The sequence below is a fragment of the Dermacentor andersoni genome, chromosome 1, assembly GCF_023375885.2.
Source record: "Dermacentor andersoni chromosome 1, qqDerAnde1_hic_scaffold, whole genome shotgun sequence".
Taxonomy (NCBI): Eukaryota; Metazoa; Arthropoda; class Arachnida; order Ixodida; family Ixodidae; genus Dermacentor; species Dermacentor andersoni.
The window spans coordinates 352,127,193-352,154,740 of NC_092814.1; the positions used below are offsets into that span (position 1 = coordinate 352,127,193).

The 27,548-nt window shown below is 45.8% G+C and overlaps 1 protein-coding gene across 1 annotated transcript; it reads right to left on the reverse strand.

Moving 5' to 3' along the window:
* Positions 1-20,872: 20,872 nt before the first annotated feature.
* Positions 20,873-25,124, reverse strand: LOC126542450 (uncharacterized). The gene is made up of 4 exons (XM_055076206.2): positions 24,556-25,124; positions 24,386-24,493; positions 23,811-23,885; positions 20,873-23,502 (listed from the first exon to the last, which is right to left on the reverse strand). The coding sequence occupies exons 1-4, from the start codon at positions 24,860-24,862 to the stop codon at positions 22,388-22,390; spliced, it is 1,605 nt and encodes a 534-aa protein (XP_054932181.1). The 5' UTR covers positions 24,863-25,124; the 3' UTR covers positions 20,873-22,387.
* Between the last annotated feature and the right edge of the window lie 2,424 nt (positions 25,125-27,548).

Here is a 27,548-nt window from a genome sequence, read left to right on the forward strand (position 1 = left end):
CCACGGTTAAAATACATTTGACGCCTCACGCTCATGACGTGGCTGCAGCCTTCCTCTCACTCCGAATTTCTCATCGTTTTGGCCACGGCTGCAATTCAGGACAGACATTTCTCAGCATTTCTTTTATTTCATGCAAAAGTGACCGTGTAAAACGTTTATGCACCAAACTGGTGTTTTACTGCGAAATATATCGGGGCTTTGCAGGCGAACACAACAAAAGCGATTGTGTTGTGTGAGCGCCTTTGTCTTAATACATAAATGTTGCACTAAAACATCAGTCCGAAATATGCTACCAAGAAAAACTTAGGCCAACTCTTAAGCCTTGCAACGTTAGGCATTATCACAAGGTTTTTGCCATTCCTTCCGTACCATTAATAATGAACGCACATAACCCCCCCCCCCCCCCCCCCTTCTCGCTAAGTTCAGTTGGCAATAGTGTTGAGTGAGTATCGGTGGATGTTTGCTTATATTGGCGACCTACGCAAAGGTGGGAAGGCTACGCGAACTACGTCAATGGTAAATCAAAAATAAAGTAGCTGCATTTGTTTGTTTGTTTGTTTGAAGTTTATTTTCTTTCTTCATTACTGAAAGAGGAAACAAGAGCTAACGGCCATTTGGCCTGACAGGGGCTCTTGCTCCTAAGTGCGTTCGGCTTACATGATGATCCAATGTACGAAAAAAGCAAATATAACAAGAAACAAGCAAGTACGATGTAGAAAATACAAATAAACAAGATAATGTGTACATTATACAATGACTATGTGAAAAAGACATTTATGCTTCAATTTTTGTTTGTGCATTCACATTAGCGCGCAGAATAAGGAATACATATATAGTGCATAAAAAAAATTTTAGTGCGATAGCATTTTATGTATAAATAATTTCATTGTGTATCAGAAGGTTTTTTATACATTGCCTAAAATTAGGCGCACAGAAATCAATTTTTGCTCAACAATGTTTAGTAGCCTTGGTATGTGATAGTTTATATCCTGACGTCCGTAGTTAGTACGCGTGAATGGTATTTTCTTGATTTGATAACGTAATGGGTATCGAGGAGAAGTGGGTATGCTGACAACATGGAGCCTGTGTTTTTTTATATGTAAGAGTAATCTATAATAAAATAATTGATTTGCTCGGATCAGTAAATGTTTGCCGAAGAGATTGTGCGCGGGTAAGTCACGCGGCCTAGCAAGGTAGTTTTCGAAAATTCGGACTACTCGTTTTTGCAAGCTTAATAACTTACCATAGTTTTTTGCTGTAGTTGTTCCCCAAATCAAGACACAATAAGTTAGCTTCGAGTAAAAAAGGGCGTAGTATATTGCTTTCTTTATCTATAAAGTTATGAGATCACCTATTTTATATATACAGCCTACTACTTTGCTAAGATCATTGCTAAGCTTATTGACATGATTGTCCCAGGAGAGGATCTCTTGGAACCATACCCCCATTTGAATTTATTTCTCAAGCAAATCCACACCATGATCGGTGAACGGGTTGTCGTCGCGGTGTACTGCGGAGAAGGTTTTCTCTCTTTTTTTTTTTTCATTATCGGTTAGGGAGTCTTCACAATTCATGGCGCATGGTGGAAGGGCCAGGGAGCGCAGCTGAGACAAGCCCCGCCAGCGACTGAGCAGAAGTTGCACACGAGCAAGAAGTGGCTCTTCGTGAGGTTGAGCTCGGAGATGTTGGCGAGGCACGTTCAGAGGAACTTCCGCATTGGTTTTAGGAATTCGGGAGCACAGCTATGGAGGCGTTCGAGGTGCACCTGTTGCGGCGGCGTCAGCAGGGCTAGTGAGAGGGACATGACGTCGTTCCAGTGCTCGGGAGCTTCGTTGCTCCGAGGAAGCGGCTTTCGGCTTCCACAGCCGTGACCGCGCGGTGCACTCTCTGAAGCGAGGTGCTCATCTCTCGAAGGTCCTCGAGTCGTATGAGGCTTGGTGAGGCTTCGTGTAAGAGCCGGAATCGGGCGGAGGTGCCCGCTCGCAAGTGTACTGGAAGGTGCGCAGACCGGGCCTGGGTGTCTTCATCCTGGTAATGGCGTCGCCCATAGGCACCACTACGGTGTCCTTTCGTATGACGGGGACATTTAGGCTCTGCAGGCCGTGGCAATCATTCAAGACGACCTCCAAGAAGTCGGCTGTAAGCGGCGTCGCTGCAGCTTCCACGCACATGGACTGGAGAGTGTTCAGATGGCAACACGTGCTGGTGTCCCCCACGGCGTCTTTCACCCCGACTCGTAGTGGCGGTCTTTGTAAAGTGACCACTGTAGCATCTTCACCTTTGTGATCCTCTGTGAGAGCAGTGGTAAATGCGCCGGATGCTCGACGACGCAGTCCACAACGCGCAGCTCCTCGATGTTCTCACAGCTGGCGACAAAACCAAGAAGAACGTCGGAGGGCAGAGCGAGGCAGTCAGTGAAGCTCAGCTGGCGCAAGTTCTTGATGTTAACCTTTTCGCAGTATTCACCAAGCGTACATTTATCCGTTCCAGGAGTGAACGTTACGGCCTCGACGACTCGCTCGCGGTTAGCGACTCCCGTGAGCTCAGCTGGTGCCTCGGTGAGAGCGTGGAGGGAGCCTCCGTCCAAGAGTTGGAATATCGATTCCCACGCTGCACGCAGGAGTCCGACGATTAGCTCAGTCCCGAGCGATGGTTTCGTCATAGTGAATCGCTTCGCTCATTGCCTTATCGTTTGCCTTGGTTCAGTTGTGCGCTTTTTCATTATTCTTGACTAGTCCGGCAAAACGCATTTTCAAAATCCATTAGGAACCCTGCTGCCGTTTCGCTGCTGACAAGTCGATTCAGTCGTTACGGACGCTAGAATCTCCGAACCAGTTCACAAAGTGGGATAGATATACGCGGTCACAACCAGTTTAAGGTGGGTTACCAGGAAGCGAAAGCTCATTTCGCTATTTATTGGCGTCTAACAATAGCGTGAGCGCTGCATTTTGTCACCATTCGGACTGAATCGGAAGCCGTGACCGCAGCCATATTAAAAAGCCGCTGAAACCCAGTTGTCTACCCACCATTAAGAGCGTGGAGATCACTTCTTACATATGTAGGATGTTCCCGCTTGCTTGCAGACGCGGTTGTAAAGCTCTCTAGGATTATTGGCAAAGTACGGATTTCCTGTAGTTTAAAGGAGCTCATGGGGAAAGGTGTAAGCATTCCCGCCTTCACTTGTTCTGTTGCTTTGGGGGTTAACGGGGTTAATGAGCCCACCCACATTCCTGAGAGTATTCATCCTCCCAATGCGATTAAGTGAGCCTCGCTTTCACGATAACGATAACAAATATTCGCATGGACGAAATTGGCAGCGCCACGTTTCAACCCCCCTCGCCATATAAATATACACTTGTGACCCGCTGACCGGTATATTGTGCTGATTCTGTTCAGATTTTTCTTTTCTAATTTTTTTCTCCAGTGGTCCGAGCTGGTCTCTGTCGGCGTTATTCCTAAGATCGGTCGTCCATGAGACAAGGTTATGAAAGCGACAAAATCGTACGAAAGAAAAATTCCTGCACATTAACCCATCTTACGATGAATTTCGACGCTAATGCTATTGGCATGAAAGCAATGTAGTCAGACACCATACTGCCATCGCAACAAAAAGAAAACGAAATTATGCAGTCTCACGTGCCAAAACACTGATCTGGTTATGAGGCGCGCCTTAGTGGGCAACCTCGGAAATGTAGACCACTAGGGGTTATTTAACGCGCATCTAAATCTAAGTACACGGGAGTTTTTGCATTTCGCCCCCACTGAAATGTGGGCGCCGTGGCCGGGATTTTATCCCAGGATTGCCAGCGCCGAAACGCGTCATGTACGAGCCGTGTCACTCGGTCTCCACTCTCACGCATTCCACTGGACACGCTGCGCCATCTAGCGGCGCTGCCGCGAAGTCCGCGCGTGTCTGTATGTATGTTGAGACAAGATGATCTGAATATCTATTACGCGGATGATATTCCACCCCGCACCGAATTGATTTTAGAGTACTTTTTCTGACTGAAGAGTCAGAAAGTCAGTTTATGACACATGCCGAGTGACTCAAATTGCCGGGAAAGAGGTTCATTGAAGTGCGGCACATGCCGAGTGACTCAAATTGCCGGCAAAGAGGTTCATTGAAGTGCGGCACATACCCAATGTTACGTACTCTTACGACTGAAATCCTGCAGGCATCCATTTAGTGTGGTGCGCTACTGATGTGTGGATGGGGCTGGCGTGCGAGCTACAACTGCACTATGAACTTCTACTCATTGAGACCATAGTGTATGGTGCAAGGCAGTGCGGGGTTCAACGCTGGGTCTCGGCCGCGCCCACCTGCAAAAAGCCACTTGTAGTCCCAACGTTTGGATGAAAGGACCTCCTGCTGACGAGTTTATCTTCGGGTTTAACGATTACCAGATAAGACTGACGAATGCTCCTCTCCATCAAGCACCGCGGAAAGCAGCGGGCGCGTGAAGCGCTGATGACCTCGTTCGCTTAAGGTTCCTTGCTAAAACAAGTTTACAAGGTAGTGAGACTCATTGTTCTTTGCGCCATCCCCCTCACTGTCGTCCTTACTCTCTCATTTTGTATTTCATTCGAGTCTGCGGTTAGTGCATTCCTTGCACTTGGTGTGCTAAATGGCTAGAGATGTTATTTAATAGATTGGGAAAAGTTCAAAACTAGTGCGCATGCGCTAATCATGTGGTCGGTTTTTTGCCGGAAGGCGTAGTGGTAGCCAAGACATGGGACGGTGTTTGAGAGTGTAATACTATGCTGTACTAGATTAGGGGTAGTAGTGGGCCGTAGGAAGGCTCCGCGGTGAAGCAGTTTTCCCAGAAACGCACAGGTGGCGCTGCTGCACATTTCACCTGGGCCCTTAATGTATGTATGTGCGTCGGCTGTCTGCTCGCCCTGGTGAAAACCGCGTTTCTGTTCGTTCCAGAGCTTTCTCTAAAATATAGAAGTGAAAGAAAGAGCGGAAAGAAACCAACCCGCTTCGTTTTCTTTTCTTGGTATTCTTGTGTTTTTTTCTTGCGAGGACACAATTTCAAAACATTTACTAGCGAAATGCGAAAACACCCGTGTACTTAGATTTAGGTGCACGTTAAAGAACCCCAGGTGGTCGAAATTTCCGGAGTCCTCCACTACGGCGTGCCTCATAATCAGAAGGTGGTTTTGGCACGTAAAACCCCATAATTTAATTTTTTTAAACATTTACTAGGTACATGCGAGTCCAAGCACGCGCCGGTGGCACGACTGGCTTATCGGAACCTGAACAGCAGTGAGGAGAAAACATTCGGAGCAGACAGGTTTAGTTCTGCAGAGAGCGCTTTATTTGCACTTAAAAAATGCGCTCCAGTCCATGCTCTAGAGCTGGTGGTACAGCCAAACTGTAAAAGTCTGCTAGTACGATTACCCATTGCGACGTAGGTTTAAATTATTCACGTGGCCACATTGACGTGCACTTTACGTAATTATTACGTTTCGATGGCCTGCGATCTGGCTTGCGCCGCTACTTCATGCAGCTGCAAAGAGTGGACCAGAAAGAAGAGAAATTCGCCATGCCTTGTAAGAGCGCTGCTGTACAGGAGTCCTCACTATACGTACGTGTGCCAACACAAATCACTCGCGAGGTGGGTCCTTCTTTTACGTACGAAAGTGTAGTTACGTCATTGCCTGTTTCGTGTGCAGCAGTCAAGCTACCGTTGCCGTGGCAGCTTGCGGAACCGTAATCTTTACCGGGAACGTGTGCTGGAAGCGCAACATGCTTGGCACTGCATGCAGGTGCAGGAGTGCCTTATCATCATTTATCCACGTGGTTCGGATGTTTTTTTTTTTAAAGCTTGTGATTTGTTGAAACGTATGCTGTTTCGAATGTTGTATGCGCGATTCCAGAAAATGTATGCACTGCTCGCTTTACTTTGCCGAGTGCTTGTAGCCTCTGCCTTGGGGGGTATGAGCCATGGAGGATAGTTTTCTGTCGACGTTACGCCACGAAGAAATACTGGAATCCTAGCCATATAGCAGTAGAACACGTTGTGGGGCTTGTTAGTTCATAGCTTTCAAAAGATGAAGCGCCAAAAGAGACAGCACACTAAGAAAGAACAATGACAGGACAAGCGCCTTGTCCTGTTATTGTTCTATTGTTCTTTCTTCATCTTTCGAATCCTAGCCATGGACAGCTTCGCCGTGTAAATATGCCGAAAAGAGTCATGCAGCTCCTGTTTCGCTTCCATGCTGTGCGAGAGTGGTTCTGATATTTACGTGCGGCAAACGTTCGTCTGGCAGACAACGTCGCCTTGTGTATTATACCTAGTTCATGAAGACAGTCGTTTCGATCATGACAGCGCGAGACTAACTGTTAAAAGAGGCGTCAACGTGAGCAGCACCATCATAATTCGGAAATTTGTGAGCGGCCCACCGCTCGATCGGCTGAGGTACATCCGTAAGTCAAACGGCAGGTACAGCACGTCGATTGCCGGTCCATCCGTTTGAAGCTCGTCAACTTGCAAACACGGTTTCTTAGACGAGCCACACTCTGCAGGTTATGCGCAGACCTTTTTTTCTTTGAGAGGTCTTCTGTGTACTGGCAGCTTCTACAGGTACTTGAGAACATTCGGCAGAATGCTCGGTACTGCGTCCGGTGAAAGCGAGGGCTTTCCACGTGGTATCCGCACTTCCTTTCTGTCAGTGAACTGAACGCAGTGTCGAAGTACGTACTTTTTTTCGACTGTAGCTCACACACAGCGTCAGTCAGTTCCAGGGGCTTATCAGCACGGTGAAGGCTCCGATGCCAAGCACATCACATCTTCGGCGCGATCTTCAAGCCTCTATACCCAGTTCTGCAACTGGGAGCGCAGCAGTAGTTCTTCCAACAAGGATTCGTCATCCTCATCGGTCAGAGAAAAAACGCACACGAAATAACAAATACGCGCACAAAGCACAACACGAATACGTATTGAAGGGCAGGTGACACAGACGGCCAACGCATGCCAACGTGCGAGCGCGGTGGTGGCACGGCGGGTCCCAGGATGGATGTTATGAGCGTCCCCTTTGGAACGGAGCGTTCGGTTGCGCCACCAAGCTCTCGCTATATACTTTCTCATGTTCTACCTAGGTAAAAAAAAAAAAGGCACGATGACTTTGCATAACCAAATTTTCTGAGTTGCGGCCAAGTGAAACATAGTGTCATATTGTTTATTTTTGTTTTTAGTGCAATGATATTTTTGTTCTACCATGTCTTTTTCATTTTGTTCAGTAGTAATAAACATGTCACGCATTTCATATACTTTTTTGCAGGTATTTAAGCAAGTTCTTTCTTTTTTGGTATGGCTGTCAATAAAACAATCTTAGTATTTTATTCTATATTTTAGGTATCTTGCGTGTTTATATTTTTGCCATTACCGGTGAATTTTCCTTTTCTTTAGTTGTCATGGCTATATCATACACGTCTTCCAGTTTTGTGCAATGTCTCAGTGCGCCTATCAGAAGCCCTTCTACATTTTGGTCTTCAGGGCAATATATAAAAGTCTTTTATATATGTGTACGTGAAGCCTTCGCGTTTTCTTGAGTTTTATTTTTATATTTCGCGGTCTGTGAAACTTGTGTTGTTTTGTAGTCATCTACATGTCATGCAATTTTCAATTTTGTTTATTTTCTGAGCGTGTATCATACCAAGTTACGCGAAAATATTTGTTTTCGGAAACGGAACTCAATAAAAGAGGCCAAAGATCGGTTGTGTTGGAAGTGGAATGTGTATATGTTCTGGCATATGCTGGCACACTCAAAGTATGGACAAGACTGCGTGCGCGTTTACGCATAAAGATCCCACGGGGCACCACGCGCCAGTTTAGAAACAATGCCTGTGGTAGCGCGTGCTCGCGATAAAAAAATAAAAAATACGCGCCGCAGGCAGGGAAAAAGAAAGCAAAAGTGAAGGTGCACGGGGCATGGGGAAGGGTGGAGATGTTGGAGAGGGAGCGGAGGAGGTCGTCATCATAAAAACAAAGAGCGGTAGGGTGAGGAGGCGATTCGCGGCTGCTGTTCCTGTTGCCATGACAACGTAAACAATCGAATGCGCCGCCATTTTACCACATTGTCGCCCTCCTGGCAGGGCCGTAAGTGAAGGGGACCTTGGCGCTAGCGTCGAAAGAGCATCTGCTTCAATACAGCCACTGGCAGCCATGCGGAGATTCACCCCTGGGCTTGACCCGCTGATCAGATTTTCGACGATCGACGAATGTGTTCGGCGCTATCGTTGTTCTTTGGGTGTAACGTCTTTTTCGAGCACAGGTTCGTCCAATAAAACCCTCGATTTGTCAGTCGAAGTTTTGCTGCCCTCTTCCTCATCAGTATACTACATCACGATATCTATAAAGCCGGAACCGCATGGCGCGATTGACGCGCGGATTGTGGGACGCACGCGTCAGAATCACGCCTACCCAGCATGATCCATCACGAAATTGCACCAGCACGGAGCAGAAAAAAGAGCATCAGGCTGTGCGTCCGCCAATCAGAGTCGAGATAAATCACGTGACAGTTTGGTTTTACCAACTGATGGCCCAGCCCTCAGCGCATCTCGACGGAACCTCTTTGGCCGAATTTTTTTTCTCTCCGCACAACTGGCGCGCACATCGAAGGCAACACGTGGTAGCGCGATGCGGAAGGTACATAGTCGCAATTCCGTACGCAAAGTTGCTGTTTGAAATGAAGCTTGATAAGAACACTTCGGAAAAAATGTCGGTGTCTAATTGCACAAATATTCGTATTGTAGTGTTCTGTAAGTTTAGGCACATGTTATGTATGTGGTAATAGAGACAATCCTTGTCGTTGGTAGTTATGTTGTCTCGCAACCTGGAAAACGCGAAGCGATATAGCGCCACTCTATTTTTTTTTTTTTCGTGCGGGTGCTCGCGCGTTCCGATTTTCGTGAGCGAGAATCGTGCATGCAGCAGCTTCGCGCAAGAATGCGCAAAACCCAATCATTACAGAAGTCCTAAGGCTACGTGCACTGAGGAAATGACACACACGCACAAATAAAGAGAAAGCAGTGCCCATGAAATTTATTTCACTGAAACTTCACGCCATGCTCAGCTCACTGGCAGCGGTCGTTGTGTGCCGCTGAGAAGGTTTTCTTCAGTAGCGATTCCTCGGCCTTGCAACTCCAATGTATGACGTGGCAGAACAGTAGCGGCCCAGGCACGGGCTGTCGGTCAGGAGCTGGCCTTGGCAACGAATCCTCTTGCCATTAGGCAGAGTATTCACAACTGCGTGTTGCTGGTTGATCCAGGACATAGTCTTCAGTGAAGAGCTGGAGGCCAGGTAGTGCACGTGAACCAATTGCAGCAGTGGCAACTCTTTCACCATGAGGGCGATGAACTTCGACACCGCGGAATCAACCACCTCAGTTCCGGTCAGCAGGCACAAACTGCGCAGACTCTTAGCAGCAGTGAGACTATCTGTGAAGAAACTGTTCTGCCCGAGCTCTAGGTGGCGTGCTTGTATGGTCAGCGTCGAGAGCCGATCGTTGGCGGAGAAGAGATTGCTAGGCTGGACGTAGACGACAGAGCCGGCGTCTCTCACCAGGCTATCTAGGCTGAAGCGAAGGTCGGTGATTCGGCATCCAAGAAGGAAATTGAGGTACAAGATCTTCGCCGTCTCAGTGATGCTCAGCCGCCACAGCCTAGTCTGCCTGTGCAGGCACTCGAAGTCACGCTCTTTGAACATCAAAGGCACTTTGCAGGCGGCGCATGGAGGAGTCTCGTCGTTGCTGACGTCCAGCTCCTCGAGGAACCGGCAGTTTCGCGCCAGGCACCCAAGCGAGTCTTCCCTGTTCACGGCACATGGTGGGAGTGCCAGCGAGCGCAGCTGAGACAGCGCAGGGCCCACGACTGAGCAGAACTTGCAGACGAGCGAGAAGTGGCTCTTGGTCAGGCTGAGCTCGCAGATGTTGGCGAGGCACGTTCGGAAGAACTTCCGCATCGGATTCAGGATGTCGGGAGCAGGTCTCAGATATCGCTTGTGCCAGATCTGTTGCGGCGGGGGCGGCAAGACTAGTGAGAGGGACCTGATATCTTTCCAGTACTCCGGATGATTTGCAGCTCCGAGGAAGCGGCAGGCGACTTGCGAGTCGGCTTCCACCGCCACGACAGCGCGGCGTACTCCCTGAAGCAAGGTCCTCTGCTCCTGAACGTCGTCAAATCGGACAAAGCTGTAGGAGGCTTCGGGTGAGAGCCGGCAAGTGGGCGAAGGTACCCGCTCGCAAGTGTAAATGAAGCTGCGCAGACCGGGCCTGGGCGTCTGCAGCCTTATATTGGCGTCGCCCATCGGCATTCCTACAGCGTCCTTACGTAGGACGTGAATGTGCAGACTGCGAAGGTCCTGGCACACATTCAGGACGCCCTCCAAGAAGTCGGCTGTCAGCGGCGTCGCTACAACTTCGACGTACATGGATTGTAGCATCGGTGTCTGTGCCTGGCATTGCGTGCTTGTTCCCGCCACAGCGTCTTTCTCCAGCCACGACTCGTAGTGGCAGTCCTCGTAGAGAGACCATTCTAGCTGCTTCACCTTCCTGAGCCTCTGTGAGAGCATACGAAAAAGCGCCGGAGGCTCGACAACGCAGTTCAGAACGCACAGTTCCTCTACATTCTCACAGCTGGCAAGAAATCCAAGGAGAACCTCAGACGGCAGCGCGAGGCAGCTGGTAAACCTCACTTGCCGGACGTTCTTCATGTTTACCTTCTTGCGGTATAAATCAAGCGTCCACTCATCCGTGTCGGAAGTGAACTCTACGGTCTCGACGACCCGCTTGCAGTGAGCGACTCCTTTCAGCTCAGTTCCTGCCTTGGTGAGAGCGAGGCGGGAGGAGCCGTCCAAGAGTTGGAATATTGATTCCCACGCTGTACGCGGTAGTCCATAGATTAGCTCAGCACCGGCTGATGGCTGTCGCATAGTGAATCACTTCGCTCACTACCTTGACGGTTGCCTTGGCTCGGCTGCAGGATTTTTCGGTATTGTTGACAGGCCTGGCCAAACACGTTTTCAAGCAACTACAATTCCGGGCGGAGCCGTGTGCAGCCTTTGAAGTCTTAGTTCCAGTTGCTAGCCTTTCGTTGCAAGAAAACACTTCTGCAGAAGACGAGGCCTGCAATGAAAGTGAAAGTGAGTTGATTTATGTTAAACGAAAACACGGCGCCAAGACAAAAGGCAAGAGCCTGACAAGGTCCTTGTCGCCCGTAGAACTGCTGGCATTGTGCAGGAGCACTTGACAACAAATTCACAATGAATTTTTCATGTGTCGTAAAAAACATGACGCAGTAAGTTAACATGCATGAAATTTGTACAAGGAAATATTAACTAAATCGCATACACAAATTATCGTATGAGCGGTATAAAGATACATAACTTTTTTTTACAAACAAAAATGTCACTCCTAAAACACAGAAACAATATCACGAAAGCTTGCAACATGTGCGTAAAAGAAAAACATCTCAAAGGTAGTAAAATAAATACAAATAAATACAAAGTCTGTGGACTAAATGAACATCTCATTCCGTTTGTTGCAATAGGTGTTTTTAATTATAGATTTAAAACGTTTTGTGGAAGGTATACTATAATATTCAGTTTCAAAGGAAAATTTATTTGTTATACCGTGGGAATTTGGTAGCATAGTGTTTCCTAGCCGTAATTGGTGCGTGCTATTGGAACAAGGTTACGTTTCGTCCAGAAATCATATCGGCTGCTGGAATTATCTGGACAAGAAAAGAAAATTTTATGACTATGGATGTACTTAATAAGTACACAGAAATTATATACATATTTTACTTTATGGTTAACATGTTTCTTAAATAGCGGCGACGTTGGTAAATCTGAAGGTCTACCATGAAACCCCTCAACAGCACACAAAGCGCGTTTCTGAATTGAAATTTAAGGTAATTGCTGGACGTCGTAGTTCCCTGAACAAGAATGCAGTGTGATAACCTTGGGTACAGGAGTGCGTAATATATGGATATATTTATGCAGGGGTTCAACAACTGAGATATCTTGTACAAACAGCCGACTGTTTTACTTAGATCACACATTAATTTGGTGGCGTGAAAATTCCTAGAAAGTTTCTCATTGAAACAAACACCAAGAAATTCCTGGTTTGCAACTCGCTTTAATTCAGTATGCTCGTAGACAACTTTCAGAGTGATACTTTCTACTGCATTAATAGGATGAAAAATAATGTAGTGGGTTTTAGATAAATTAAGGCTTAGCCTATTGGTCAATAACCAGCTATGTAGCTTTCTTAAATATGTATTTGCCGTAGACTCCATTTGGGAGAAGGAGTTGGATGAAAAAAAATATATTCGTATCCTGAGCGTACATGGAAATATTAGGCGATTCGCATATGTTGGCGATATCATTTATGTATACTAAAAATAATAATCGTCCTAATATTGATCCTTGAGGAACACCATGCTGAATTGCCAATTTCTCCGAGGGTACGCCATTAACCTGAACATACTGCAATCTGTTATTCAAATAGCTCTTTAGCAAGTCAGATGCAATGCCACGTCTGCCATGACTGTTAAGCTTGTGTAGCAGGGTGTTGTGATGACCGCAATCGAATGGCTTTCGGAAATCTAGGAAAAGGCCAAGAGTTAAATGTTTCATTTCGATGTTCCTAATAATTTGTCTTTTAGTGTTAACAATGCCCGCTCTGTTGATTAGTTTATCAGGAATCCATACTGCGAGGAAGTAATAACATTGCACTTTTAGGAAACATTTACGAGGCGAGTATTATTGACACTTTCAAAGACTTTTGATGAAACGGGTTGAACAGGAATCGGCCTATAATTAGATAAGTCATTCTTTTCCCCACTTTTATAAACTGGACATACGCGTGCTATCCTTAGCTGATCTCGGTACACTCTAACATACTATTTGCGCTGTAACACAAGACGTCACATATTAAAGAAGATACATGCCTCAAAGGTACTGTTAGTATCTTGCCAAGGTTGCGGACTGGGCGTGGTGGTATAGCATATTAGAGGCTCGATTGCGCAACATTTGCACGAAAAACACACAAGAGAAACACACACCACATAGCGCTACTTGCAACTATCGTTTTATTCCCTTGTTAATGGAATAAATACTCGAAGGTACTCGGGGGGGGGGGGGGGTGACGACAAAAACAAAAAAGATTTTTACAAACATGGCTATCCACCAATGCCAAGCCAGCTTTGTCATCTGATCATATTTGACTTTGCAAAAAAGGGACCACAATACAAAATTCCAGATTGGCGCGTGAGGAAACCTATTTCTTTTGCACTAAGGGAGATCGATGGCATGCTCATGCACATACTTCCCAAACGTGCAATCCCAGCGGCTTCGATTATTTCTAGCGTCGTTTGGCTGCCGTCTTTGCTCACAATCTTGCATTTTTTAAAGAATGGCCGACATCCGCAATCTCTACAATGTATCCCAAGGTGTACGGCGACTGCTTTTGAAACGTTACAGTCATGCTCCTTTAATCTTTCATTCAAACATCGCCCAGTCTGTCCGATCTGGTTTCTGCCGCACTGAAGTGGAATAGAATATCCACTCCCTTAGTGCAGTCGACGAACTCTTTTCTATGTTATGTTTCACAGCCTCGTTTCTGTGTGGCACCAGAGTTTACCTGTGCACGCATGCTCAGCAATTTTTTCGGTGCGGAAAACACCACTGTTACATCGCATCTCTTACAAATTTTCTTAACTCGGCGCGTGATCGAATGGATGTCCGGCATCACCACTATTTTTTCTCGTGTGCTTGGAATGCAAGGCTCCATCCCAGATTATGGTGCCCTGGTTCCGATTTCCTTTAGCAAACATTGGGCCACAGATGCTCCCCCAGCCCCACTTTTATATACACTTCCAGGACCACTGACCGGTATAATGTTGCTTTTCCTCAATGATCTCGCATAACCCACTCTGGCGTATCAGCCATGAATCGAGCGGTGAAAGGGTTAAAAAAATAAGAAAACTAATTTTGAGGAATATGATTTCAATAAAATCTGGTAAGTGTAATTTGTGTGAATTAATGCGTATCCGATATAGATGTAAACTCTATTGTCTCTACATATTACACAGTAGAAAATTAGAATTACAAAACAAAAATGGAACGGAAAACTTTTGCGTGGAATTGTTATTGTCTCGCGCAAAAAATTGCAGAAGGCGTCAGAAACATTCGCGTAGGTAAAACCCAGTTCTGTAGCACCACAGGAGAAGACCACTGTGAGAGTCACCGACAAGCCAAGTTTGCGCTATGGTTCTTGCAGCAATAGTTTTCTTTGAGCTAAAAAGAAATGTTCTAGCGATTCACTTTCGTTGCAGAAGTGACACAATAGAAAGTTGTAGCTCAACGGGTTTACGGGCCAGCAGGCCAGCCGAGACCCCACTGCGCGCAAGGGGTGGCCAGCGTGTTTAACGAGCGGGCCGCTCGCTCATCTCCCCAGCTGAGCGAGCGCAGCGGATCAGGGTCCACCCGCACGAACAGCGGCATGTCTTCGGCGTCGTCTATAAACGCGGCGCTGGCTCGCCTGCAGGCGAAAAAGCGTCGGAGGTGTTTCACCACTGAAGAGGACCTCTGTATTCCGGTAGAGGTTCCAGCCACGAGGCCATTTGGCGACGATTTGAAGTGAATGACAGCGATCTAGAACCTGAAACGACGTTACTGATCTTTCTACATTAAGCCCAACCTTGTCCGACAGGTGGCGTAGCGAAGCGCTCAGCTCTTGAGAATTATGCTTGGGAAGGGTGCAACAGAACTAAGTCGGAAAGAAAGGGTGGGGGAGTTGGAATGCTCAGCCATCAGGGAGCCAAATGGTAACGAGTAAATTGATAATGTCAGGAGCATCTTTGGTTATCAGAAACAATGGTTGGAAAGAAACTTGGCTGGGCGTTACGTAAATGTGGACCGTATACTATTGCACAGAGAAGAATAAAGAGTTTGTGGAATCCATAACTGCTGACATTAAGGCTTTCGGGAATGAGGCCGAAATTATTCTATTAGCTGACAAGAATGCCCATATTCAGGATTTCTGTAGCTATACGGACAACAGCGGGTAGTCAATGCTAGACCTTCCTGAGCAACATAACCTCGTTATCGTGAAGACAGGCCTTAAGTGTGAATGGCAGATCACGTGAGAAATGGGAAACCGGCAATTTGACCATTGATAACTGTCTGATGACAGAATGAATTCACGATAAGTTGAAAGAAAGTGTCATTGACGAGGGAGGGTACAGCAGCACAGGGAGTAACCATAAATGCATCATTTTGAAAATGGAATATGTAGTTGGGATAGAGAGCAAGGAGTGCAAAATGGGTAGTGCAAATTTGAACGCTGAACAAATAACAAACATAGTCGCTAGAGTCTAGGTACAACTTGGAAAATCCCCAAGAGTTGGAATATAGTGACCTTCTAACTGTAATAACAACAGAAATGCCGAAAGAGGAACTACATGTTCGTTGGAAAGGAAAAAAGAAACCGAAAAGCTGATGGAACAGAGAGATACGAGAAGCGATTGCCGAACGAAGAAAAGCATCCCGAGGCCAGAGGCAGGCAAAGCCGCAGTTACCTCAGGATGAAGTAGCCAGTAAATGGGAAATATACCGGGAGAAGAAGTCTGTGGTTCAAATACTGGTGCAAGCAAATATAGAAGGTGAAAGTGGACGTTAGTATTCAGAAATACCTAATAAATAGAGGGCCGCATCTACAATATTTTGGAACCACATAAAATTATGAAGCAGGAATTCAACAACAATACAACAACATATCCTAAACGAAGATGGAAATAAACTGGAAGGGGAAACGGCATTAAATTACACCCGAAATCTAACAGCCGAATCTTTTTAAGGCAACTACGAGGTTGTATTTGAAGAAAAAAAGAGTGTGAAAGAGAACCAGATAGAAAAGGAGCGGGTGCTGACAATTTTCAACTGCATGGAAGAAAGCCGAAGAGAAAATTCCTAAGCGCACAGCCACAGAGCTAGATGAGGTTCCCGTTAGGTTGATTAATAAACTAGGACCAAAAAGGAAGCTATGGTGAGAGCAGTGGAAAAAACTTTCAAAGATTGACCAATACCAGACAGTTGGCGACAAAGTAGAATGAATTTAATTTATAAAGGTAAGGGGGCGAAAGATAGAATTCACTCGTATAGACCACTGACCATTACATCGGTAAAATACAGGCTAGCAATGCAGGCAATCAAATTAAACCTGCAAGCATGGACAGAGAATAATGGCATTTTTGGAGAACTCCGGAATGGCTTCAGAATAGGTAGGTGTTTGGATCATAACATATTTGTTCTTAATCAGTGTATTCAAATATCAAGAGGAGAAAGCGGAGCGTTACATGTGACCTTCTTAGACATTACAGGAGCGTATGACAACGTAGACCGCAACATATTGTGGGATATTCTGGAAGGGGAAGGCTTAGGTGGCGATTGTCTACAGCTTTTGAGAGAGATTTACCTGGAAAAGGCCGTTTGCGTTGAATGGGAAGGGATGAGGAGCGATGAGAAAGTTGATAGCAGCAAGGGACTCACGCAAGGGTACGCTTTATCCCCACTGCTGTTTATGATGTACTTGGTGAGGACGGAGAAAGTCCTAGAAGGACGTAATATCGGGCTTAATCTCTTATACAAACAGAAGGGTACACTGGTAGAGCAGCGACTTCCAAGTTTATTTTATGCGGACAACATTGTGTGGCTAGCTGACAAGCAGAGTGACTTGCAACGTCTGGCAAATATCTATGGACAGGAAGGCGAGAATTTAGGTTTGAAATATAGTGTTAGAAAATCAGGGGTTGTGGTATTCAATAAATACAGTGAACAGACAGTGGCAATACAGGACCAGGAAATAGCATCGTACATGGATACACGGAGGCGATAGATATATGCAAGCATAGGAAAAAACAATAACAGTACAGCGGAAGACAAATACAGCCATAATGAAGCGCAGGAAGCTATAGGGATAGAATAGGTACGAGGTGCTCCGCGGTATGTGGAAAGGTGTAATGGTTGCAGGACTGACTTTTGGAAATGCGGTTGTTTGCCTCAAATCAGGAGTACAAGCAGGACTCCATGGGAACCAAAGGTCAGTGGGACGCCTCGCATTGGGCGCACACGGGAAGCCTATAAATGAAGCTGTGCAGGGTGATATGGGCTGGACTGGTATTGAAGTGGGGGAAGCTCAGAGTAAAATTGATTATGAAGAAGGCCTGAGGAATATGGAAGAAAATATATAGGCTGGGAGAGTGTTGAGCTATCTGTACAGCAAAAAAAGAAAAACAGTGATTCATAGTGGAGGAAAGAAGTAGGAAGTTTACCAGCAATATGCGGCCTGAAGGGTAAGTAACACAGCAACAAAGAACGTCAAGCGGAAGGTCAGAGAGGCTCAAATAATCTCATGGGTGGCGGCAATGAAAACGGAACCTGCCACGAGTAACTACTTAAGAAGGAAAGGCGAAAGTTGGAAAGAAGCAATTTATGATAACTCAAACGGAAGCTCATTACTTTTCGAAGTGAGATCGGGATCCCTTAGAACATGCACCAACTTATAAAGCAAGATATAAGAAGGAAGAAGCATGTGCTTGCTGCCGGGAACCTAGGGAAATGATGGAGCATGTTTTATTACAATGTGAAGACATCTGCCCAGTGTTCGATTTAGGCACCACTGGCCTCCTTGAAGCCCTTGGGTTCAGCGAGAGCAGGGGAAAAGTGAACATGTCCGCAATAGACCTTTTCACAAATTCCGCCGCGCCCCCAAGCGGCCGCGCAAAGCACTCTGGGAAAACGGAGCGCCGCCGCGCCGCGCTCGCGTCTTTCCGTCCGCCTCTCCGACTGCGCCCGGCCACCGGAAAGCCTTTCTCAGCCATCTCGTCGTCATCGCTGTTTCTTTGTCTTCCTGTTGTGTCTGCTGTTCCTTTGCATGGCATGACACAGTTGGATGTTGCGTTCTGCCGCCATGGATCACCAGCCGAGCACGGTAAGTAGACGCAAAGACCGGCGTTTGCCCACTGCATGTTACGTCGAGCCCTCGCCGCACATTTGCGCATTGCTCCGCTGCTGTACACGGGGCATAAATGCGTACTTCGAAATTATTATGCCCAGCTTGCAGGTCCGTGTTTCGTTGCTGCTGCTGTTGACAAGTCATCAGACAGCTTGGTCTGGTACTGATCGTTCGCGGTCGTGTGTGTCCATTTCAGCAGCAACTGAATGAGCGTGCAACGTTGCTGCCATATATTCGGAATGCTATAACTACCTTTTCCGACGCGAATATGTGTCCGTGCAAGAGGAGGGCGAAGGTTTCGCCGCTAGTGCTTCAGCCACCACTTGGGCGTGTGATGTGATGCCGCATAAGATCGCGCTCATATGCATGTTACGTGCGATGAAAGTAGGTTAGGCAGGTTGGCTGGATATTTTCGGAACATGGAAAAACTCTGTGCGGTTCTGTCCATATTCGCGACACCGCGCTGCGATTATACAAGTACGATGCTTGCATCAAAAGTGTCACTGTCGAGACGGTGGCTCTTGAAATGCTATCGTGAGGCAAGTACGATGTGAACTTCCAAACCGAGAGCAAGCGCAGAAATTAATTTTCAGTGAAAATATTCAGACGCCAGTTCTGCAATAGCTAATAAAAGTTACGCTCCATTACCAAGAACAATATTAAGTTGTTAAAATTTTCGTTCTATAAATGTACAGATAGTTTTCTTTGCTCTTGGTGTCTGCAGAGTAGTGAAGTAAAATGTTTCTTTACAAGTGCTGAAGCATTGAAAGAAAGTAAACTACTGATGAAGTTTTGTGTTAATCTCGCAGGTTTTCAATGGCATGCAGAATTTCTTCACTTCACTGATTGCCTAGAGTATACATATTACTGCTTCCCATCGTAGAGCTTTGAAAGAAATTTTCGTTGCTTATCAGTGACTTATTTTAGTTGCAAAAAAACCTTCATATCTACGTTTACATAAGTAATCAAATGGTTACTCCTAGAACGTATCATTGATTTGTTTATCTTCCAGGCACCTCTGCAAGCCGTGGAAAATGTTCAGCCACTACCCCTGAGTCTCCCGAAAGGACCGTGGACTAAACAGCTGAAAGGCCTGTACAGAAGTTTTGCGGAGAGCTCCATTTTGCAACACGAGAGGGCTCTATCTGCTTCCAAACATTGTGTTGCCGGCTATAGGATGTTCAAAGCTGAGAAGGTTCACGATGCACTGCTCTGCGAAGCTGGTGGGCAGGTGTACCTCAAAGCCACTGTCGAGGCATCATTTTCTGTGTCTAAACGCTACAAGGTAGCTGCAGCAATTACATCTGATGGGCTCGTGAGGAAAGGCTGTTGCGACTGCCGTGCAGGAGCATCAGGAGTGTGCAAACATGTGGCAGCCCTATTATGGTTTGTTCTGGACATGAAACGCTCTGGACAAGCTTATATTCAGGACACTGCTTCGTGCACTGGAAAGCCAAGAGCCTGGGCGACTGGGACAAAGCATGGGAACATGCGCACGTTAAAGTTTTCCGATTTGAACTTTGTGAAGCATGTGCCCAATAAGGCAAAACAAAGAAAGCGTGCAAAAGAAAATGCACGTGTTCAGTTAACTGAACAAGACATACAAGGACTGCATAAAACACTGTGCGAGGAAGACATGCATCCTATGCTGCGTGATACCTTGCGGGACAACTCTTTTCTTCCAGTGCCCCTGCCAGTCATCCAGCAGGATGCGGTGCCACCGAAGCTAATGCTTAGGCTCCCCACCAAGGTGCTGTGGAGCGAGAATGTGCCAACAGGCTACAATTTTGAAGAGTGCTCTCTCACACTCGAAGAAGCATGGGCGCTTGAAGAAAGCACAAGAGACCAGGGCAGCTCTGCTACATGGTCCTTTGAGAGAGCAAAGCGCCTGACTGCGTCCCACTTTGGCGACATTGTTAGCCGCCAGAAGCCAGCAGATGAAAAGTTTTTGAAGAGAGTTTTCGGATCAAGCACCTTGCAAACCAACTATATGAGGGACGGCTTGCTTAATGAGGAGAGTGCTGTGCGGCGGTATGTTGAGAACGGTGCGTCAATTGAAGTGTACCATTGCGGCCTGTGCGTCAACCCTGGTGTAGCAGTACTTGGTGCCACACCAGACAGAGTAGTGAAAGATGGTGATAGCTTTGGCCTTCTGGAAGTGAAGACTCTTTCAGCTGCTAGAGATCGAGGAGAACTTCTGTGCAATGCCATTCAAACTGCATCATACCTGAAAGATGGCTTGCTTCGTACCTCGCACAAGTACTATTATCAGGTACAAGGACAAATGGCACTGACGGGACTTTCCTGGTGCGACTTTTTGGTTGACAATGGCGTTGAGTGTACAGTCCAGAGGATTCAATTTGACAGTTTGCTCTGGACCAACAAAATGATGCCCCGCCTCCTGCAGTTTTACAGAGACTATAAGCAGCGCCAAGTTCTTTCAGATTGAAATTTACACAAAGTGCGCGCAGTCAAGTCTTTGTTTTCATTAACCTCCTCGTTCCCACAATATGTACTTCTCGGCCTGTTCGAACACATGGGAAGAAAATAGTTTACAGGCGAGTTTAATAGTCCCAAAGTGGGAATGTTAGCAATAATGGACAGCGTAGTGGAGAGCTCCAGATTAATTCAGACAAACTATGGTTTCTTTAACACGCGCTCATATCGTACAGCAGACTTTTTAACACATGGAAGTCACACTGCTTCCCTAATGCATGTGCACAATGACTGTTTGCTATGGCGGTGAGCAGTTTTTGTTAAAAGGCCTCTAGATCTCAATGCTTCTGATTAAACCATGTAAACAGCCAAGAGGCAGTATTTTTGCAGTTGGAATAAGACAAACAAGAGTTGTGTGTGCATTTTGTTTTTAATTTTTCCACAGAGGTAATACAGTAGTGTTTACACTTCTGAACGTATCATTCATTTGCAGTCTGCTTTTGGCAATTTTTTCATTGCATTGTTCTCCACTTGTGCCATATTGTTTTTATTGTATGTTTTTTTCAGTGCAGTACAGAAATGTGTTGTGTAACAATGTACAAAACTAAGTGACAGACAAAAACTGCAATTTCTTTTTGCTAATCATTACAGAACTGTGATAAGCCTACAACTTTCATCAAATTGCGTGCTCAATGTAGTTATGTTCAGTGCTCAGATTCCTTATTTATTTGCAATACATAGTGTAAACAATTATTTCATTGCAATGTTCTTCCCTTCTACCCGCATATGCTCCATTTTAAATATTTTGTGCATGTTTCATTACAGCACAAAAGCACTTCCACAATAAAAGTGGGCAGATTGAGATAGTTGTGGAGCAGTTTGGTTGTTTAGTCATTTTAGAGCTGTAAAAGGAGTGAAACTTTACAAAACATCAGCAGTATTCATGCAATGCGTCAGGCATACTAAGTGTTCACATTCCTTGCTCTTTTCATTGTTGTGTTGAGAAGTAAAGCTTGTTTTTGACGAATACTGCACTGCAGTACCTGTTCATTTCCCATGTAGTAGAACATGCAAACTGACACACATTTTCTGTAACATATCATGCCTTTATTTGAATACTTTTGATTTTTAAAAATGTAGTATTGAAGTATAATAAGCTGATATGGACAGCTTTGGGATCACAGGCCTTTCAGAGCCTATTTTTTTATTTGCTGCTTGCTAGCATCCTCTTCTGGTACACACTCTTGGTACGATTCTCAACAATCACCTGGTTTATGTGCTCATGAAAACCAAGTGATGGTCAAACTTATTAAGTGACTATGCCCATAAGCTTTTTTGAAACAGCATCACCAGTTAGCCTTTGCTGCTTTGATGACCATTCTGTCAACATACAAGTTGGCCATCTTCAGGCCTTGAAATAGATGACATTCATACTGATGTGATACTGTTCTGTCAAGTTTCACTGACTGAAGCAACAAACAGATAAGGAAAAAAAGGGGTGTCTTTGTTTGGCTATGCTTCTGTGCAGTGCAAACAAAAGTAAGATACAAATTAATATGAAGAGGCTAAGAAGTGACGAAAAAAATGTGGCGGAAGGAAGTATTGTGGGGATGGACAGCCTTAAACAGATTTCATTCTGAAAATGCCCATATTGCTTGCGAACAGCATATGATTTGTACATTGTAGTGAGCAATCACTATTTTTAAAATACTTTATAAACTCAACTTTGGTCCTGTCAATGATATTATGACGACCCCCTTAAGTTAAACTCCACATATGAAATTTGGTCTATGTCAATGCAAATTATCGGTTGTCGACTGTGGTTTTCATCAAATGCACTACAAGCACTGGACATATTCTGAAAACTGCGATTGTTAAATACTGCAGAGGAAAACTTGCATTATTTTCTTAGGTAGCTGCAGTACTCTATTCTCTATTAAGTAAGGGCTCATTGGTAAAATTGTTTAGATAACAGCAAATCTTCCACAATTTGTTCAGTTTATGAGCCATAACATTGGGGAAAATGCTCTTCAGTATGCGAAACTTCTTCACTTCTCTGATGACGCGTTCAACGTGTACTCTCAGATTGGCAATCTCCCTTGTTTTGGTCTCTTCAGCGACTGAAAACTGCTGCTTTCCATTCAGCATGGGTGGCACATTTAAGCTAACACCAATTTCATTTAGATCATCACTGATCAGAAACCCTCTGTCTGCCATCACGCTATCTCCGGGTTCAAGGAGATCATATAACCCACTTTTCCTTGTAATCTCTTTGTCTGATATCCTGCCAGGAGACAGGTCAGAGACAAAGGAGATAAACCCATTAGGTGTTATCCCCAGCAGGCCTTTTGCTGTATTGTGACTTTTGTAGGCACTGAATGTGTCACTCTGCACAGTGTAATCAGATGGGGTCTCAATAAAAAGTTCTGTACAGTCCAGTATCACACGAGTTGAAGGATAGAGAGCCCTGAAAGACTGCGGCATGTACGAAGACACAGTTTCACGTGATGGCCACACTGGGATCTGAACTAGCACATCACTCAGGAAATCTACACAGTAAGAGAATATGCCGCTTACCAATGATGTGCTTATGGCAAAACGGAATGCTATATCCTGCTCTAGGAGGCCGACTCTTAACCTGCACAAGCAGATAATCAGCTTTTCCCTCACACTAAGCATAGGTCGTCGGCCAGCTGGCGAGTTCGTTGTTCTGTGCTTGGAACAGATAAATGCAACGAAGCATTCAAAGCGCTTCAGTGAGGAGAAGCCAGTGTAAAACCTAAGCTGCTTGTCATCCTTGACTAAGTCTTCAATATGAGAACTTTGCTTAGTTGTCTGCTTATCTCTAGCCCTCCCAGTCTTTTCCTTGTGCAGCAAAGAACGCAGTTTAGCTACTTCTTCTTCAAGGAAACTGGTATTCTGTCTCAGCTTTTCATTCTCTTGCTGTAGTTGTTGACACCTAGTTACAAGCTCTGCAGCCCTTGCTTGGTAACGATGTGCTGCCTCTGATGCTGGTCCCATGGAATACATATGGTCGTAGTCTGGAATGAAGCAATTTAAAACAAATATGGTAGGCTGCATTTAGCAAACAGTTTTTATATGATAGCAAGGTCAGGTGGGAAAAGTGAAGCCAGATTTATATGAAGTTGTTTATAGTAAAAATAAGCATGCAAAATAAAATAAAATGACAGAAACAAGCCATAGGCAAGAGCTTAACAGCAGGTGCAAAACACAATGCCAGGATTATATCTTCGTGCTCTCATTTCCAATTCCTCAATCTATTCCATTCTAGTTGCATTTTTCAATAGGTCTTGCTGTACATATACACAACATTTCACAGCGAGGTTACCTGCTGGTAGCTGGGGATGCATGCTTGATGGAGAAGCAGCTGGAAGAAGCACAGGTGAAGTAGCTGAGAGGTTGTCTGCAAAGATAATTTCAAAATACTTTAACAGCGCGGCTGTAGCTGCAAGACAGTACGTGAATTTAAATAACCTGAATGAGCGGAATAACGTTCTCTGGAAAACGAACTTTTTAGTAACAGCTGTAGCAGAGCCAGCTCATAAAGAGAGGTATAAATGTACAATCACTAATAGCGAGAAAGCCTACTGCCACCCCCCCCCCCTCCCCTGAAAAAAAAGAAGTCATTGCGTCTGCTGGTCACGGCGAAACGAATCCAAACAGACAATGATAAGACAGCGCTCCGTTTGTAATGCCGACCAAATCCCATCTGTGTGTGTCTCCCTTTTCACTTGCGCATGTTATGCAGTGCCAAAATTCAACAAGTCCGTTTACTTACCGACCATTAAACCCGCTCCCTTCTTTCTAGCGAAAGAAAGTAAAGCACTATAGCAGCGTCTGGTTCGCTTTCCACATTCGAAGCACATAAAGCTTAAATGCAAAAGAAAAAAGGCTGTTACGTACGTTGCTGAGATTCCACTTCAACCGTGCCGCAGATGCAGAGTTCGTCCTGGATATAGGCTTCCTGCGACATCGCCACGACGCGCTTTATACGGCGTCGTTTCCCAGCGCCTGGCAAACATAAGGAAGCATTAGCAGCAGGCAACTATCTCCTCTTAAAGTGGCAGTCTTACCCGTAACCACAGCAGGTGTCCGTTCTGCATACACTCGGTGTGGAAAGATCGTGGGGAGACGATCCATGTATCCCTTGCGCCCGCTTGTGTTGAAATGCGCACCACATATTTTGTGGTGCTTTGAAGGCTTCCACAAGGTAAATCGTCCTTCCGAGCCTTGCCGATTTATCCTGCGCACCCATTCTTGCTTCAGCTTGTTGTCCTTGGGGAATCCGTGGAATGATATGTTTTTGTCCTTTCTTGTGTTGTTGCTACAGCCGGGCACGCAACATGTTTGACCGCCACCGCGATTCTCCTTTGCGGACATGTCGAACGTCTAAAAAGCACCACCAAACTGCAGAAAGATTAACAGCTAACCACCACTACAGTCCACTGCTAGATATTACTAAGAAACACCAACAACACGCACGAGAAGACGCACAAGGCCAGAAAACTGCGGCAGAACAACGCAACACCTGACAGCAGCCGGCAGGCGAGCATAGAAAAAGGGGGAGACGATCGCTCCGTTCTCCCATCATGCTTTGCGCGGATCCGCTAGGGGATGGCGCGGCGCTGCAATTTGTGGAAAGGTCTATAGGGACTGGAAATTGGTGGAAGTAGGTAAACGACAAAAAACGGAGACGTTCAAAAGCAAAGTTCACAATAGGGGGTAAGAAAATTTGGTTGTGGGAGTTCATCGTGTTTTTTTTTAACCTAGGTAGGACATTAGGCAGTATAACTGCAAGTGCTTGGTGGCGCCACCCACCACGCCGTTACAAACGTGACGCTCATATCATCCATCCATCCGTCTCTAAGGTTCCTAAACGTAATGACATCTCTCTCCTCCGCCTACAACGGCGCTCCTTCTCTCGGCTCAACCCGGCCGCCGACAGTAGTGCCACCTAGGCCGGGTACAATTAGCAGGCGATCCCAACGTCGCCCCCTTTGGTGCGCATTGCACTGCGCGTCTGAAGGATTTGGTTGTTGCGTTTGTGACAGGAGAGGTTCCTAAATGAGTGACTTCAATACCTGCCGGTACCCACGTTACGCTGCTGTATCGAAGCTCCTTCCACTGCGATCACTTCGATTGCGGCGTCAACGGTGAAGGTGGTGTGCGCAAGTGAGCTAACGGAGTGTTTTTTCAAGAACGGCGCCTTGTTATCAGCTTCATTTGAACTTCAACTTCGGAAAGTGAAATTGGAACGACGTACGCTTTGTATGTGGATCTTTACCTTTTACTTTTTAAAAATACGGACGTGGGGTCTAGGCTTTATATGAAGCGATGCTGCACGATGTACTACTACTATGTCAAAGGCGCGTTTAATCGTACTCCAAAAAGGTTGGGTAATGCATCTGGCCCTAATTTCTTGATGCCGTAATTCCGAAGGATTGGCCGTTCACATTGCTCTTCGGTGAAGTGATGCTAAGATGAATAAACTAAGATTATGTATGGCACGCCTTTTTGAGAAATGATACAACGCACGGATGAAAATATACACCGTGACATTTCACAAATAATTTCGAAATTAAGAAGTGTGGCTATGTCAGCCCGCCATGTGCACGGCCATAACGATTTTAGCAACGTCGAAAATGGTCTGGGTCATTGCGGGCCCCTTCGTTAGAGGTTTCTTTTAGCCGACCTGTCCGCGTTAGAGATGTTTCAGGTAGCTTAGATTTGCACATATTCGAACCCAATATAATTTCGGCTGTGTTAAACGGATGTCTGCATTCTGATTTACGTATCCAGCTTTTCTGGACACAAGGGTTTAGTTCGCGTGAGTGCCACCACGTGGCGTACTGACCTTCAACTTTTCAAACTTCCCGCGGTGACGCGGGATGACGTCAATGCTGTCCCGCCGGCGTTATCAGTGTTCTTGATAAAGCGTATTCGCTCGTCGCCTGGAAATTACTCGTCATCCTAAGAGCGTTTAGTCGCGACGAGCAATGGTTGATTCTGGGCTTTTGATGCTGTTCTTATTTTTTTCTTGCTTTTTTATTTTCCTTTTCTTTTTATTTTTTATTTTTTCATTCTACGGAGTAAAGAAGCTAGCCTAACCGTCAGAAGCACTTCGGGGCAGCCTTTCTTCAGTCGGCACACATTGTTAACGTCCGAACATCGAACAGCGTCTACTAGAGACGTCGTCGTGGACGGATTTTGATTTTCCCTATATCGAATTCGTTCAGGCGCACACAATTATTTCACTAACGACTTTTTAATGCGCACTCATGGGCTACCGCCGCAGCTGCAAATCTAGATGTGTTGAAGTATTAAGACATATACATGGATATGTTGGTTTTTCACCTTGACACAAAAGTCACGGCACAAGAGTTGAGAAAACTGTCCCTGTGTCGTGGCAGGGTGTGAGACCGGGTTAGTTGGTATTCCGTGCTAAAATGACTGGCGCAAGGATGGACACGGGACACTAAAGAGGCGACAAGGATAAGCGCAAGCTTCCAACTGGGCGCTTGTCCTTGTAGCGTCTTTAGTGTCCCCTGCCTCTTGCGCTAGTCACTTCAGCCTGTGTCGGCGTTCGTTAGCATGCTATGGCCGAAGCTGCTCGCAATATTACGTCACATTTAGTGGCCACCAGGTCAGGTACACCCTTGGGTAGGACATATACAGTACTTGCAGTTAGCTTCCAAAGTCGCCTCCTATGGCGGTTATCCACGTGCGTGAAGCAAGAACGCTATTTAAAGTTATTGTGCAGTAATATTGTCACGTGGTAGTGACGGTGAAGAAAGCAGCAATACGGTGGAATACAAAACTAGCTTTTATTGGGCGAACCTGTGCCCACAAAAACAGGCTACACTTATAGCACAACGACAGCGGCGAACACGGTCGGCGATCGTCGGAAATCTGATCAGCGGGTCAATAGCGTCGGCTTTTAAAGAACAGTCGTCGAATGTTCCAGACTAATCGTTCGGACCCGCGTGCCTTCCACAAAGTTCTACACCATTCGCGTCAGGTGATGAAATCAGATAACATAAGGTTCGGCGACAACAAACAACGGATA

What these genes read in the sequence shown, in the direction of transcription:
- LOC126542450 (XM_055076206.2), bottom strand. Translation starts at nt 24,862, where the DNA reads ATGTCCGCAAAGGAGAATCGCGGTGGCGGTCAAACATGTTGCGTGCCC. An exon ending in TGAAGTGGAATCTCAGCAAC is followed by an intron (nt 23,886 to 24,385) that starts GTACGTAACAGC and finishes TTATCTTTGCAG; the next exon opens with ACAACCTCTCAGCTACTTCA. An exon ending in GCATCCCCAGCTACCAGCAG is followed by an intron (nt 23,503 to 23,810) that starts GTAACCTCGCTG and finishes GCTTCATTCCAG; the next exon opens with ACTACGACCATATGTATTCC.